Source organism: Solenopsis invicta, chromosome 16, assembly GCF_016802725.1.
Source record: "Solenopsis invicta isolate M01_SB chromosome 16, UNIL_Sinv_3.0, whole genome shotgun sequence".
NCBI lineage: Eukaryota > Metazoa > Arthropoda > Insecta > Hymenoptera > Formicidae > Solenopsis > Solenopsis invicta.
In genome coordinates, this window is record NC_052679.1 from 6,213,056 (window position 1) to 6,229,359 (window position 16,304).

The 16,304-nt window shown below is 39.2% G+C and overlaps 2 protein-coding genes and 2 long non-coding RNA genes across 5 annotated transcripts; 2 read left to right on the plus strand and 2 right to left on the minus strand.

Annotated features, from left to right (window-relative positions):
- Window positions 1-1,095: 1,095 nt before the first annotated feature.
- LOC105204894 lies at window positions 1,096-9,910 on the plus strand. The gene is made up of 7 exons (XM_026137479.2): window positions 1,096-1,331; window positions 3,263-3,363; window positions 3,721-3,872; window positions 3,973-4,221; window positions 4,547-5,051; window positions 6,715-7,230; window positions 8,940-9,910. Exons 1-7 carry the CDS (start codon window positions 1,247-1,249, stop codon window positions 9,375-9,377), a joined length of 2,046 nt encoding a protein of 681 aa, XP_025993264.2. The 5' UTR covers window positions 1,096-1,246; the 3' UTR covers window positions 9,378-9,910.
- LOC113004376 lies at window positions 1,191-11,739 on the minus strand. 2 transcript variants are annotated; one of them, XR_003268995.2, is made up of 4 exons: window positions 11,676-11,739; window positions 11,284-11,401; window positions 10,954-11,001; window positions 1,191-1,316 (listed from the first exon to the last, which is right to left on the minus strand). It is a non-coding gene; the product is annotated as an uncharacterized LOC113004376 (long non-coding RNA). The 2 variants fall into 2 exon arrangements; XR_003268996.2 differs by having other exon boundaries at window positions 1,196-1,319.
- A 407-nt stretch (window positions 11,740-12,146) lies between these two features.
- LOC113004375 lies at window positions 12,147-13,301 on the minus strand. The gene is made up of 3 exons (XR_005576544.1): window positions 12,860-13,301; window positions 12,402-12,464; window positions 12,147-12,209 (listed from the first exon to the last, which is right to left on the minus strand). It is a non-coding gene; the product is annotated as an uncharacterized LOC113004375 (long non-coding RNA).
- Window positions 13,302-13,374: 73 nt separating this feature from the next.
- On the plus strand, window positions 13,375-15,783 carry LOC105204819. Its single transcript, XM_011174033.3, has 3 exons — window positions 13,375-13,735; window positions 13,983-14,105; window positions 14,880-15,783. The coding sequence occupies exons 1-3, from the start codon at window positions 13,545-13,547 to the stop codon at window positions 15,055-15,057; spliced, it is 492 nt and encodes a 163-aa protein (XP_011172335.1). The 5' UTR covers window positions 13,375-13,544; the 3' UTR covers window positions 15,058-15,783.
- Window positions 15,784-16,304: the final 521 nt, after the last annotated feature.

Sequence of the window (16,304 nt, forward strand, 5' to 3'; positions counted from 1 at the left end):
CATGTAAAATAATTTGCAAGTAACGATTAAAGTTTGTAATTAGCTTATTAACGTCCACTTAAGTATTACGAAATCAAAAGATTTCTATAGATTATTAATTCTTTTTTTTTACGTAAATTATCACAATATCAAACGCGAAAAACACGTCTCGCGCATTGAAGAAAATTCAAACGAAGATTGTTTTATTGCGTTTCAATTGATATCGGGAAATACAATCCGAAGAGCAATCTTATTTTGTTTTTCTTATTATTGCAAATAAGTCGAAGTCAGCAACTTGTTGCGCGCCTACGTTTGTCGTGCAATCCTTTCTTATCGTTCGACTTTCCTAGCTTCCGCGTATTCCGACTTAAATATTTCGACGGGAACCGATTACCGGCGCGATTCCTTCGGAGAAGAGGATATAGCCGGGAGAGTCCGAACTTCTCGGCGACGCGTTTCGCGTCTCCGGGTGGAAAAAGAGCGAAGGATCTGATTATCCTTTGTTTTTTTTCCACGGGTAGTTCGGCCGCCGCACTACCCGACAGAAAAAGGGAGAAGGATCTCGGAAAGTTCTTAAAGACCGACGCTATTTCTTCGGGAGGGATCACTGGCCGTGACCTGTCTCTCTCTCTCTCTCTCTCTCTCTCTCTCTCTCTCTCTCTGTCTCTTTCTCCCCCCAAGATGGCTCAAACAACTTTGAAATTTTTCGCGTCGCGTCGCCTTCCAAAGTTACAAGGCTTACATGTATATCCGTCGTTCCTACTCTCCGCTTATCCACCATCCTTCAACTTTATCCCGCCTTTTATTTTTACGTCTCCTCCCGTGAGTGGAAAGAATCTCGAAACGTCGAAAGAATCTCGAATGAGCAGGCGAATTAAAAATGGGGTAAGGCTCGAATCAATTTCGCGAAACTACAAACTCTCGAGTCTCCTCTGTATATCAGTTTTAATTGTGATCGACGCGACTCTCAAATTTGTTAAAACGTTTTTCAATGCTCTCTTTCTCTCTCTAATCTAATGTCCAATCTAGTACCGAAAGATAACGAGTTAACGACCGTCGCGAGATGATCGCGAGATAAGTTTCCGGCGTTCTTCATTTCCCAGATAAGCGTAGACTCTCGGGCGAGTTCGCCGCCTTTATGAAGGGAAGTGAGCCTCCGCGATGAGAAGAGCGGAAAATGAGTAAAACCGGAAGGCGAGGAGGCACAGACAGGAGAAGGAAGGACGTGAAGCAGGAGCGAGTCGCGCCGTAATACACCGCGGCGAAGATGAGATCGGAAACTGCGTTGTATCTGCTCTCGATGCTGATCCTGTCGCTCAATGATCCCTCGTGGGCTTCTGCTGAAATCAGAGGTTCGTTGACGTGCCATTAAGCTTCTTCGCTAATTAGCGCTGCAGACAAGACATTGTTACCGGTTATTATCGAGTTATAGATCGGCGTAATTGTGGCCTTCTTAAACAAAGATGAATATTGAGGGAGGGAGGGAGGAAATTCTTTTGTAAAGGAACATATTGTGTTTCATATTCGAATACTTTATGCGCACGATAATTATTTGTGTCGATGCGAATCTGTTCGCGAGTAATTCGATTGGAGGAGAACCTGCAATTCCGAGAGAAGCCTCGGAGAACGGGAATGTAATTGCGCGGCTTAATGAAGTGCGAGGGGGCGCGAACCTCCATCGAGAAAGAACGTTGATCACCTTTGTAATGGAATAACATTCGCTTAGGTCGAGGGACAACGTTATTTAGCGCTACCGTGAAAATTGACCGATGAGCGCGAGCGGAAGATTAAACGTTCTTATGTCACGCGTTACGGATATGAAAATTGCGATTGCACGGAAATATTAAATGTAAAATTAAATCGTGTGTGTGGGTATGTGCGTGCGCGCGCGCGCGCGCGTGTGTGTGTGCGCGTGCGTGCGAGCGTGCGTGCGAGCGTGCGTGCGTGTGCGTGCGTGTGCGTGCGTGCGTGTGTGTGTGTGTGTGTGTGTGTGTGTGTGTGTGTGTGTGTCACAATGGCAAAATCAAGATACGCGTTTCGAGGGATGCCTGACATGTTTTTCCTGCACACCACCATGCGTCAAAGGAGTCGCTACAGTTGATGACTATGCATGCCCCCTTGTAACGAGAAAATCGTTACGCAGACAAGCGTACCGCCCGAGGATACTTGATGTAATTAATCGTATGCACTGTCACGCGTTTGTGATGCGCGGACGACCCGCGGCGATCATACCCGTACCACTATAGCGCCAACGAAAGGTGCTAAATATATACTTCTTAAGAAAGAAAGGGACATACGATGCATTTATCAAGTCGCAAACGAGCGAGAGGACGGTGAAGAAAAATACGCGAAAATTAATTACATGTAGAAAATGTAATACATGCCATATTTTATCTCGTCTTATTTATTTACGCTCGTTTGAAATAAATTAGCATCTATACTTTTGCCAATGTTTAAAATTAACTTGAGATTCAATGAAATAAATATATATTCGACATAATTTGTAAAAGGCATTTACGGGAATATTGTTAGACGTAGGTATCAATTAATCAGCAGTCGCACAGTCGCACATTGCACGAACACGGACGTTTCGCGTGTGTGCACACGCGTGTATGCGCGCACGATATAATTAAGATGACAAATATAGCTGAGCCGAGAAGCAGAAGTACACGGGGGGCGAAACACGATATCGGCAAACGGCGCCTCGGTTTCAGCGAGATTGCTTACATCAATGGCAATTAATTAGCCGGTAAACTCTGAGTAATTTCATTAGTCCGGTGAAAGGGTGAGGGTCGTTAAATAAATAAGATCGCGTTTTCGTCGGCGAATACCGGCGGCATTTCGATAACCGTTTCGAGTCCTTTCCTGTGAAATAATTTGCCTGGCGAGAGATCGATCCCGTGAGATCTCTCGGGGGAATCTCTCGCGCGGGGAAGGGCCAAAGAGAAACAGGAAGTAATATTACGAAATATTATTTGGAGTAACCGAATACGTGATATTCGCAAATTTTATCTTGTCTAAAATATCACTCGTATATTTTCCGTTATTTGTTCGTATTTATACGTACGCATGTATTTTTTTTTTTTTTAATAATAAAAAGTGAGAATTACGTATTATTATTTAATCGCATTTATTTTGCATTTTTAAACGCGCATGTTTTTTCAGATGAGATTTTTCACATTCTTTTTTTTTATACTTGCGCTTGTGTTTTGCTAAACACAAGGTATCTATATATGTGTTATTTGTTTTTCGTTTGAACAATATATTTTTCGGGTTACAATAGGATGCAATCGTACTATCAGAAATTCGGTCGGCTGGATTCGATGGACGGGACGAATGGGTCGATGCATCGTGCGAATCAGAGCACCGCTCAAGGATCCCCAGGTCACAACACAATTATTTGCAATAATTATTACATCTTTAGCGAAATATAATTAATACATCGAGAAAAAGTTGAAATATTCGAAAGCAAATGTTACTCGTGACGTTCTCTTCGATACTTACTAGTTGTACAAAAATTTCTATAAAATATATCTCATTTTTCTTCACTTAAAGATTCATTTTAGTGAAATAAATTTATGTCCTACAAATGAATATTTTTAAGCATCTTTTTCTCGGTGTAATAAAAGATAAATGCAACAAATAAGCAAACAGAATTTGGAGAGAAATAGATAATGAGTGTACGATAAATTTAATTCATAATTGAATAAATTTGTGTCACGCGAGTGTTATTTATTGTAGGTGATCGAAGTGAAAGTCAGAAGGCTGCAGGTGGGCTTCCTGAAGGAGGCCCGTTGCGAGGGTGCGTATTTTCAGTTTTCAGATAGCGCCGACGATCCGGAGGACGAAACAACAGGTCGATATTGCGGCCACGTGACCGGAAATACTACGAGGTACCTACACTCCTCTCTTCCGACGTGAAGATCTCGCCAGATCTCCACGTCGTTTCCCCAAGGGTCGTTAGCTAAAGTTGGTTCGTTTGCGATCCCGCAGGCTATTTCTGCGACGCGGTCCCGACCTAACGATCATCTTGTCGTCGGACGAGCAGTTCGCGTCGGCGAACCCGGTCATCTTTTCCGCACAATTCTCCATCCTGCCGATCCGCCTGGCGGTCGAGCGTCATCGCGGCTACTCCGCGTCCGCGTCGCCGACGTGTCCCGTGGAGTGCACCGTACGCAACGAGCACAGGACCTGCCGACTGACCTCGCCGGGTTATCCCAGCGTCTATCCACGTGGGATTAGGTGCGCGTTAGATCGACCACTCTGAATCCATTAGAGCTTGGGGGAGTTTGCTGAAGTTTCGAACGAACAGATTTCGCCAAGATAACAATATCCTTTCCTCCGAACCAGCTGTAAACTCGAGCTGGAAATTCTGCTTTCTTACCCTTCATCGCTAATTGTGCGCGAGACGCGTCGAAAACGGGTCGTTCGAAACGTTCTGGCGAAACTAATTCTTTGATCGAAGCATGTGTGCTTTTCGAGATAAGTTCTGAATCGTCAATGGCGCGGTCAATCGTGGTAAATACTGAACTTGGAATTCGGTCGATTGGAACTTGGAATTCTCTAGATGCAGGATAGCCTTGGAGTCGAACGCCGGTCGCTTCAGGATAGGCGGTCAGCCGGAGGATCTATTCGACCTGATGAACTACACCGATCAGGAGAGCTGCCAGATGGAGAATTGCGAGGACTCCTTCGACTCCTTCGGGGAAAAGGGCGGCTCGCCGGCCGCGAGGGGTGAGAATCGCGTCGAGGCGGATGAATCTATTGTCGGGGACGATTGGTCGAGAAACGAGCACGGTGATGGCTGGATTCCTGCGATGAGGCACACCGCGGAAACGGACGGACAATTAACGAGACTCAGGCATTACGAGAAAAAGGCGATACGGTGGCACGAGGGGAAGCAACAGCGTCACAAAGAGCTGCCGCCTAAGTCCGACACGAGTGAGCCGAAGCTTCGCATAAAATCAATGCGTTCGAAGATAACGAGAAAGAACCATCGAGGGGTCGTCCCGTCGAATCGTTACTTCAATGGTGATTCTGAAAGGCCGAGCGAAACGATCGGCAGCGTGACGGTATGTAGCTCGTTTGAGGCTTAAGGAAAGGCGCATTAGCGGATCATTGAATTCTTTCTTTCGCTAATTTGCTAATAATTGGTCTGTACACATAGAAAAATATCAATTCCATTGCTGAGAAAAGCGGTTACTCAATCTGCTCTTTTTTCTTCTCGTATAAGCAACGATTATCTTTAACAAAAAATATTTTCCTAATAACTGTCTTAAAATATAAATATACACTTAAATATAAAAGTTTATATTTAATTATATATATATATATACATATATATATTTTAACATCATTTCCTTGATTGAAATAAATATTAATTACAAAATAATTTATTTTTAAACTTCGGAAATATTTTTTTAAATCAAAGAAATAATGTTAAATTTCTTTTCAGTATATATCATCATAAATTTTAGAAAAAAATTTATAATACTACTGGAAAAAAAAATTATATTTTTCCGAAAAATATTATAAAATTATATCGAAGAAAAATCAAAATAAAAACAAATTGAATTTTCGTTTACTTAATATTTTTGATTGAAGTAATAAATTACTATAATTTAATGTATATTTATTTTAACATCATTTCCTTGATTGAAATAAGTATTAATTGGTACAAAATAATTTATTTTTAAATTTGGGAAATATTTTTTTTAAATTTTAAATCAAAGAAATAATGTTGAATTTTTTCCAGTGTATATCATTACAAATTAGAGAAAAAAATTTATCGTAACTGAAAAAAAAAGAATTTATACTTTTTCCAAGAATAGTATAAAATCATATCAAAGAAAAATCAAAATAAAAGCATATTGAACTTTCGTTTACTTAATATTCTTGATTGAATAAATTACTAAAATTTAGTATATATTTTGAATAGATTTGATGCTTATGATGAACTTATGATGGATTGACGGATATATGAATTTAATAAAATATTCGAAATAAATAATATTTACTTAATTCAAATATATATTTTTCTGTGTGTACGTACAAGTTTATTTCAAAGAAATATTACTTGTTTCAAGTAAATGTATTTTAATATCATTGTTACGAAAGTATTCTTTGCAAAGACAACTGTTACTTAAAAGGAGAAAACTAAAAATTGAATAGTCGCTTTAGCAGGAGAATGACAATAATTCGTTTTGTACGTATAAAGCAATACATACATTTCTTCATTGCTTTACTCCTCTGATTGCACAATTAAATTTTAAAGCATTATTTCAATTACTGTAGGTATATATAATCACGAATTCAAGCTGCAATTGCCGTTTAAGGAAAACGCGCGTTTTCCAGCAAGAGACGCAGTTGACACAGTGTAAGACAATGAATCATTTTATCCTTGTTGTTTGTCAATGTTAAACAAGAATAAAATTAGTCACTGTGTTCCACTTCTGTCTCTTGCTGGAAAACGCGCTCTAAGATCGAAGATATTTGTTCTATATGTAGCAACGCGTTGAAATTTTATTTTTACATTAATATTTTTAAATAATTTTTAAATAATTGTATCATATCAAACAGTTTTGTCGTATCAGATCAAAATTTAGAGAGAATGACTACACAACGCGAGATTTACATATTCGCTTAACGGGAAGATTGAACTGCATCCCGAAATATATTCCGGTCTATATTTATTCGCCTAAATCGATATATGTATGTCCCGTATAATTCATTAAGGCACCGGAACCCAAATACCTCAGGGAGAATCGATCGTCGAGAAACGCGTGCGGCGACGGCGACTATCTCGCGCTTCTGGAAAACGTGGAGGGACGGGTCCTGGAGATCTCGAGATTCTGCGGCAGCGGCCGGGTGCCGCGCATCTACTCGCGCGGGAGAAACGTCATTCTGGAGTTCGTCGCGCGCGAGAACGGCACCGTGACCCACGACGGCTTCCAGGTGACCCTGCACGAAGAGCGCGTATCGCGGGAGGTGAGACGCACGAGATGCGAATTCGCGTACAGGAGCACCGGCCGGCCGCAAAACGGCAGGGAGAGCATCAGATCCCCGCGGAGCTGGTATCCCCCTGATACCGTGTGCACTTACAAGTTTCTCGGCAGAGCCATGGAGAAGGTCTCGATTCACATAAAGATCCTCAGAAACGAGCCCGAGCACGAGAAACCGGAGACGGGGAGGCGAAACTTTACTCTAAACTCTTGTCCGGGCAACGAAATTACTGTTTACAATGGAGCGCAGGTAAGCGCGAGCTCTATCGTACTCGAATCTTCACGATGACTTCCTCGGAATACGCGAATCGATGGCAATTCTCGTTTGGAATTTTCCATCTTCGGTGTTAGAACCGCTTTCCTCGTGTCCGACACGTTTACACAGTGCGCGGTTAAAGTTTTGATTTTACTTAATTTAAATTTTAAATTTAAATTTTAAATCAATTTCAAAGATGCATATGTGTATGTGTGTGTGTGTGTGTGTGTGTGTGTGTGTGTGTGTGTAGGGGTGCGTGTGGGTGTGTCACATCTTTAAAATTTATTTAAAATTAAAAATTAAAATTAATTAAAATTAAAACGCGCACCGTACGACCGTGTTAGGAGACGAAGAAAGCTGTGTAAAGATAAAAAAATCCCAATTTAATTTTAAATAAATTTTTATAATGTATCACATCTCAAAACATTATTAAAAATATAAAAATTTTATTGATTGCTCTATTATTACGTTTGAGTATTTGTAAAATTTCAGCATAATTGTTGGTTTAAATTTAAAAGTTACTTAAGTTTTTATTTACTTCTGATTTTTATGTAAAATAATTATTTGTATAATAATTATTTGCAAATTTGAGAAACTAACATTATGAACTAAATCAATTCTTTTTATATACACATACAAATGAAAATCTAATAGTATAGTCATGTAAAAATTCATTTGGATCCACTCACTCATTTGGATGTATTGGATATTTCTCGAAAGATTAAGAAAATTATGAAAAAATTACAGATTGTTTTATTGCATTTGAAAGTAGTAGACAAAATTTGACGGTGATTTTTTATTTAGATAGAAAGTTATTTCAATAAGACATGTGCTCTAGTGAAAATATAATTAATAATAAAATAATAATAAAAAACTGAATTTTTTATTCAAGCACTTTAAATATTCAAGATAATTTAAGTAAAGTTTCATTGCGATGTAGAGATCAGTTCTGTAAAATAAATTTATTTATTTATTTACAGAGTAACTAAACAGGCAATCACAATAAAACATTGTATAAATCATCTTGAATACTTAGAGTACTTACACAGAACAATTGAGATCTTTTTTTAAATGTTGTAAAAAACAATTTTATTTTTAATAACAAATAGAGTAAATAAATTATAAAAATATGTTATTAAGTTAAAATATAATCTTATTTACACAACTTTCATACGTATACGTTACATGTATAGTTTATTTGAAGTGTTAATATTAACGCTTTTCCACATTATATTTACTTTACAGAAACCGTATGTTCGATGCATCTTTAAAAGTTATTTAGCTATTGCAGTAAAATATGGTATTTTTGCTACACAAGTCAAACTTTTTGTTTCTCGTTTCAAAGCCAAAATTCTAATATGTACAACCAACATTTTTTTGTCAATGATTATGAAAAAAACAAAGAATAAACCTAAAAAGTTTGCCATTCTTAAATTTCGATAATTTTTAACTGGTATTGCATAGTCAGGCATCCTTAATTGAGACTATCAAGAGAGGAAAACGCGATAAAGGATAATTCGAGAATTTTATACGACTTGAAAGATTAAAGTACTAAAGATCGATAGATGATTACAATACTCTATCTGAGTTACGCTTTTGCGAAATAAATCCTTAGTTTTCTTTCTTTTGTAATTCATCTATTATTTGCGGGATCGTTTCGCTTGCGAAGCAGTTGCATTCTAACAATCGATAACGATTTGCAGGTAAACGACAGCTTCCTGATGTGGTCCTACTGTGATGCATCTCACTGGGACATCAACAACATCCAAGTACCTTTGACGTCTAGCGGAAACGAATTATTGATCCAGTACTACAGCGCCAAAGGGTCCCACGATGGGCAGGGATTCACTTACGTTATATCCTACCGATTCATCAGAAAGGAGCGCAACTCTACCGTCGCGAAACGTAAATACAAATCGATCTCGCTGAGGCCGATCAATCTTTCGGCTCTCAATCTCAACGACACCGACATCTACGACTGCGACAGTAGGATCAGCACGTTCAAGAACTGGTTCGCGGTGCTCGCGGTCTTCGGTATCGTATCCTTCGTCGGTGCCGTCGCCACGATAGTCGCCCTGACAGTCAAATGCTTGCGGATCGGATCCACCGAGAAGAAGCTCTTGCAAAACGCGAAGCAGTGAGGTTGCGAAACCCGCGCGAGGGTTTCACGTTTCCCCTCATTCATCGAGCAACAAAACTGAAAACGATCCAAGTTATCGGGATTCTGCTCGTAGAGCAGAGAGAGAGAGAGAGAGAGAGAGAGAGAGAGAGAGAGAGAAAGCTTGCAGCTCTCGCACACGGAAATCATCGAAGAAAAAAGGAGGGAAACTAGAGCTGATCGAGGGTTCGGAGCGCTGGAGACTCGCGGGATGTCGGTCACACTTTTCTACGAGTCATATTTACACGACGACGCGTGTAAATAATATCTGCGAGGAAAAGAAGATGTATGGAGAAGAGTTTTGACATCGTATTTTCGATATTTCGCGGTGCGGAAAGATTGCCCCGCTTCCTCACACGCGGAGAACGATGTACAACTATTGTATACCAACTTGGATTTTTATACGTAATACACGTAACAGTAGCAAACCGCAATAAAATACATGTAAGCAGAAAATAAATTGGCGGAATCATTGCGATCCTTAACATGCGTGATTTCGATCAAACCTTCGATTAATTGTATAATTATAATCCATTGATCCTTTCTAACTTTCCCATTCGCATGCCGAAAAATTAACAATGCTATCTATGTTTAAAAAAAAACTGCACAGTTATATCATCTAATAAATTAAGCACCAAATAATTAAAGGAAACGTTTCAAGAATCAAAGAAAAAGTTATCTTCGAATAAATGTGAATTTTGTTTTCAAAAGTACATACGAATGATTTGTGTTAAACTTTCTACAGTTTGAAAATTTTGCAAGTGAAAGCAACGAAAATTATAGTGGTTATAAAAATAAATCGTCTTCGAGCACGCATTATTTCATAAAATGTAGATTCTCAGAGACAAGAAGTGAGTAAGATTAGATGACTTGGAGTTGTGCAATAACTAGTTAAAAGTTAAATAACTAAAGTTGAAAAGTAAATAACTTTTAACTTAGTTTGGTTAATTTTCAACTTGAACTAGTTATTTTTAAAACACGTAAACTGCAACTTATTAACTTCTTTTTCCTAAGTTAATAATGTACATTCTGTTAAAGGCCTGCTTTAAATTTTGTTTATATAATTGCACTTAATGTAGTAAACCAATATAATTTTTATAAATATAATGTAAAATCATGTTTTGTCCTTAATATCCATCACACTTTTAATATCACTAACAAAGATATTAAATAATATATTCTTTTATATATTCACAGGCTGTGTATTAGATTTTACGAATCGTAAAAAATTACACAATGCGGGACGTTGATGGAGTAAAATAAAGTGAAATTCAAAATATGTATACGATGGATCAAATAAAAAATGTAAAAGAGTAATTTGTTACAGTATGTGGCAACACTACATATAAATTCTACAAGACGTTTGTGTGCCAATCTGCAATTATTGCAATGCCCCAATAATGTCGTGAAATTACTATTATGTCCGGACATAATTTTATTTATTTAAACTAATAATTTTTTTTTAACATTTCTATTTTCTTTTATATGATTAAAAAGTAAAATGGCTTACTATATTTCATAGTTTCGTTACTTCATTTATAAATTGTTTTATCACTCACCGATCGATGCGCAACAGTGGAGTTATCAGATACGTTGCTACGATGAATCTGTAACATATAAATATAAGATCCTTATTAAAATAGCTGTCAAAATAACTAACGATTCCAAAGATAATTTTCACATGCATAGAATTTTTTAATTACTTTTAAATTAAAATTTTCTACCATAATTATACATTTTCAAAAAGAATAACTTCATAAGAATAAATTTATAAAGTTTTATATTAAAATATTTTTTCCTCTAATTATTATTTTTAAAAAATTGAAACAAAATGACTAAAGAAACAGAGACAAACAATTAATTTTACGTATGTAAGCAACAATGCTTACCGCAAAGTTGCTCCACTGAAGCCCGATACCTCCCTTAAGTCTGATCTCTCTTCGAGTTGTCAAATCTCCTTTTCAAATTATATTCCCACGATGTGCAATAATAGAATTGTAGTACAATCTGTAACACAAAAAAAGTATTCAAATACAAAAAAATATTCAAATAGAAATAATATTAAAAATAAATATATGGGAAAATTATTTTTGCATGCAAGTACTATTTTTTATTTATAATTTTCACAGATATATGACAAAAGTGTAAAATTTTAATAAAAATAAATTACTAAAATACAAAAATCGCGCGCTATGTCGCAAACAAATATCGAATCTGTGTTCTATGCGATAATTAGGTGCTGTTTAAAAATAAATGCATGGTTAACATAAACTTTGCTTACCAATTGGATGAATCGTAACGCCATTCGTTTCGGAGTTGATTCTTTCTGCGTACGCCGTATTCTGCAAATAAAAAATTAATGCAATTAAGAAAACGAAACGGTTTCATCTCCCGCGCGGACAACTTCATAGCGACGCCACATTTGGGACGCAGTGACGCTACCATCCCGTTCCCAACTTCACATTAATGCACTGATCCGCGTCTCGAGCAACAAATGTACATACATGTCTTTTACAACAATTATTATTTCGTAATATACGTTAGAAACATATCAATATTATGAGCTCGACATCCGCGTGCGTTACTTGCAACCCGAACATGTATGTATCATCGTTATCAACAGGTAGCACGATATACTTTCTACCGATTATCGTGTTTGTACGAATCATCGGTATGAGTACAGAATTTGTATTACGCGACGGTTAAACTGATCATAATATTCGCGATCGAGATTGAGATTGATTTTGCTTGCCTGTTACAAGAATCTCGCGACGCCACTCGCTCCAGCTCCGATCCATCCTACATCCATCGCGTTCTGCAATCAAACATATAAATATGAATTAAGATGGCGAGCCGGCTTCGTGCCGGCCCGCGCGCGTACGGTCAATTTTACGTAAAGATCGACGCCGCGCTCACGCCGCCGCCGCCGCGCAACGTACGAGCATCGGATCTACGTTACGCGATGATTGACTTTTGGCAATGGCTATTAATGCGAGGTTTCGCTCACCTGTTAAACGAGCCGCGACAACGCCTCCGTTCCGAAGCCCGTCCATCCCGCGTCCGTTGCGTTCTGTAAAAGAAACGTGAATGGAACTGAAGGTAGCGCGAAGCGGCTTCGTCCTTGCGCGGACAACTTCACGCGACGAGACTGACGCGACGCTGACGCTGTGTTCGCGCCAACGCTACCATGTTCCACACTCAACTTAGCATTTTCCGCAACATATTTATACTTATTATCGAGCAGCAAACTTGAAAATTATCGCGAGACTAATATAGATTTACCTATCAACAAGTTAGAATGCGCGCGAGTCGATTCGCTTGGTTATTCATGACAGCACAAACGGTGGAATCGCCATCGAAAGTTCCAGAGCTGGAATCTCGCATTTTTCCCCGAGCGTTTATGTTATTTGATAACTATCGCGGAGAGTGTTCCATGATACGCGGCCCGTGCCGACCAATACGTACAGCAATGATAAACAAATCTTTCGTCAAATCCTCGAGAATCCCGCGATGTTCTTCGTCCCGGGTCACCGGGCGGATAAGTCGCCATCGAGTGTCTCGTTGTCCACAATCGCTAATCACCGTAAAACCCCCCTTTCTCTCGTTATCACACAAAATCGTGCTGCGCGGAAATACCTCTTCGACATCAGAGAGGTCTCGAATCGAATACGGATGATGGAAAGCGCGGCGATCTACCCGCGTATACGTGGCGCCGACAAACAAACTGCACGCGAAACTCTTCTCCAGGGGAACGCCGAGCAGAGGCGCGCTCATATCGACAACGGCTCACCGATCACCAGCGACACTCGTGATCCGACCGTCCGCATCGTCCGCGTACTACGCAGCACTACGCACTGGCCGTGTCGGTATAATAGCTCGACGCCATGTTGCTACGTCATGACTACGTCACGCTCGCGCAGGCGCGCTGCGCAGTGCCGTACTCCGTACGACGCGAGCGGCTGTGTGCATGTGTGTATGTGCGTATGTGCGTGTGTGCGTGTTCGTTTGAGGGCGCGAAGGTTACCGACCAAAGTCTAGCGTCGAGACGTCGAAACTCAAGACTGCTCAAGACGACGACACTGAGTTCCGGAAGAGGATTGTCCGTCGACTCGCACGAAAGAACGGGCGTTCACAAGCGACAAGGGGAAGCATGTCTGCGACGGAGAACGGCGGTGGTGATGCCGCCGGTAGCAGCGGCGGCTACTGCTCGGCGGTCGTGAAGAAGCTCGGCTTGCAACCGGTCACGCGGTGTAGCCTCGCCAAATTCTACGCGCCGGCACTCGGCGCTGCATCCTACACCGCGATGTCCGTCAACGTCATGAACCCGAGCCTCGTCGTCAAGTAAGTTCGTCCCCCCGCGGTCCGTCCTTCGATTCGCGAGTGCGACGATCGAGTCTTCTCGTTCCCGTTTTCTCTCTTTCTCTCTCTCTTTCTTTCTCTCTTATTACGTAACTCCTTGTAACTTTTATGAATATTGCGGCAGACGAACGTGTCGTGGATTTTTTTAATTGACACGAGTCGCATCGAAGAGGATGTTATTAGGCTTAGAAGAAAGAGATCGTGAATAGCACCGATTTATCCTTTCCAGAGTGTTCCCGAAGAGGGACATTACGAATTTCCTGCTGGCTGGCACTCTGGTTGGTACCGGATCATACATCTATACACGTGAACACATGAAGACCGCGCCGCAGTCTGTGAGAATTTTATACAGGTGAGATTCCCAAGTTTCGATGTACATATATGTGCATACAAAATGAGTTTTTTAATTCATCGATTGATGAATTACGTCAGGCCGATATTACATTTGTCGAATAGAAGTTTCCAAAGACTTGAGAACCTTCTCAATCTTGCAGTTAGTCAACGCACTGAAAAAATTTGTTGCACAACACATGTAAAGCACCTTTGGGCATGTTCCGCTTAACGTAGCATTCTTGGAACCATTTTGTCCTTGTTGCATATATAAATATGTATACAAAGTGAGTTACAAGGATGAAGGATGAATAAATGTTTATTAACAGGCCTTTTATGAATTAATTTACAATGTGTTGTGCTTTCTTTCCCTTTTTTGTGTTTATTGCTTTTTTGCTTCTTTGCTCATTGTTTTGTTGAAAATTGGTGAGATGAAAATTAATAAACTCCAATGGAGACAAGAAACACAGTATGCTTTCCAGCTATGACACTCTGTAACACAGTGAATTATTTTATCCTTGTCAATATTAAACAAAGATAAAATGATTCACTGTGTTACACAGTGTCGTCTGTGTTGCATATGTGGAAAGCACTCACAATTGTCAATAAAATAAATAGAGCACACTGTAGATTAGTCTTTAGAGTGCTATTTCATTTATCATACAACTCTAACATAGCTTTTACTGAATTCTTTTACAGCTTTTGCATAACGTGATTCATCAACCAAATGAATTAAACAAACTTACTTTTCGAATAGAATTGAATTATCACTTATTTCATCATATCTACTTTTCAGTGCTACCGGTGCGGTATTGTTGAGCCTGGGGTCAGTCTTAATGTGGGCGGTGATACGTTCCGTAGTGCCGCCAAGCCCAGTCTGCTGTACATTAGCTGGCATCGGCACCGGAGTCGCGCTTCTAAAAGTCGGTTCGAGTTACCTCGAATTCGTGGACGGGCAAATAGCGAAAAAGTAGGCTGCTCCTGTATGCTTTCTCAGCCCTTTTCTTTTCTATTTTGTATATTTATCTCGAGTTATTATGGAATGAAATTGTACTACGTCGGAACAAGCAGCACGGCAACTTCTGTCATTTTGATTCGTGGATCTCGAATCGACGTGTCTCATGGAATTTTTCACGCGACGCGAGAGATTTATGCAGAGTCATTCATTATTTGATCCATCGGATTCCTGAAATTTTTCTCGAGTGCTGATTGTATGTAAGTAATGTTTTTACTATCGCGAATTTGCTATACGCGCATTTCTTTTTAAAAACAACAAAAGACAAGAAAGAAATACGAGCGGATACTTCGTATCCGATTCCTGAAAGTATGAATCGCACAAAAATGTGATATTGGCGATTCTAGCATTGAAATTTTTACGTGTTAACGGACGTGTGTAATAAACGGTCGTACGCTTTTCTCTTCGCTCGTTATTCACGCGTCGCCGACACGATAAAAAGAGCATGGCATTTGATAAATTATTTGTCGCGTAAGATACATTGGTAATGCACGCACTTTGAAATCTTATAACTGAGAGTATTCTCGTATTTCCGGCGCGTTTAGGAAGCTGGAAAGTACGAGCGTCGTACGTACATCGACGAACGTGTTTTATAAGCTGCATAAGAATGCATCTCGTCATATGTAGATAACAGTCACCAGCAAATATACGAATATACGAATTGTGACACGATAGAAAAAAATAATAAGAATGAGACACACGAATTTCCTCACCTGCCTGAATTCCATCGACGTCTATTTTGCAGTTTTAATTTATATTTTGAAGACTAAGGTCGGTATATTCGTAGTCGAATCTTATTTTAAGACCGTTTTATGTAACGTCTTAAAAGATACTGATGCAGCTCTGTAATTAGTTGATGACATTTCAATTCCTATAATGTAAAAATACCTCATCTCTGCAAACATGAGTTCGAAAACACTTCTGCCTGTTTAAAGTAGCTCAAAAAATTTATAAAAGTTCACCAATACACTTTTAAGTTTCTAAAACAAATGTCTATATTTTAGAAAAAAAATAAAATGCATAATTTAACTACTTGTAAAATTCCGAGAAATTTCCATGGATAGAAATCGGGTATGAAATTCCCGTGTTTGTAATAATTAAGATAATACCTAAGAAAACCTGAAATATAAATATCAACTAGGAATACTAGCCAAAGTCTGGGTAACGCTATTTATATTTGCCCACGGGAGTCTGCAAATCGCTTTA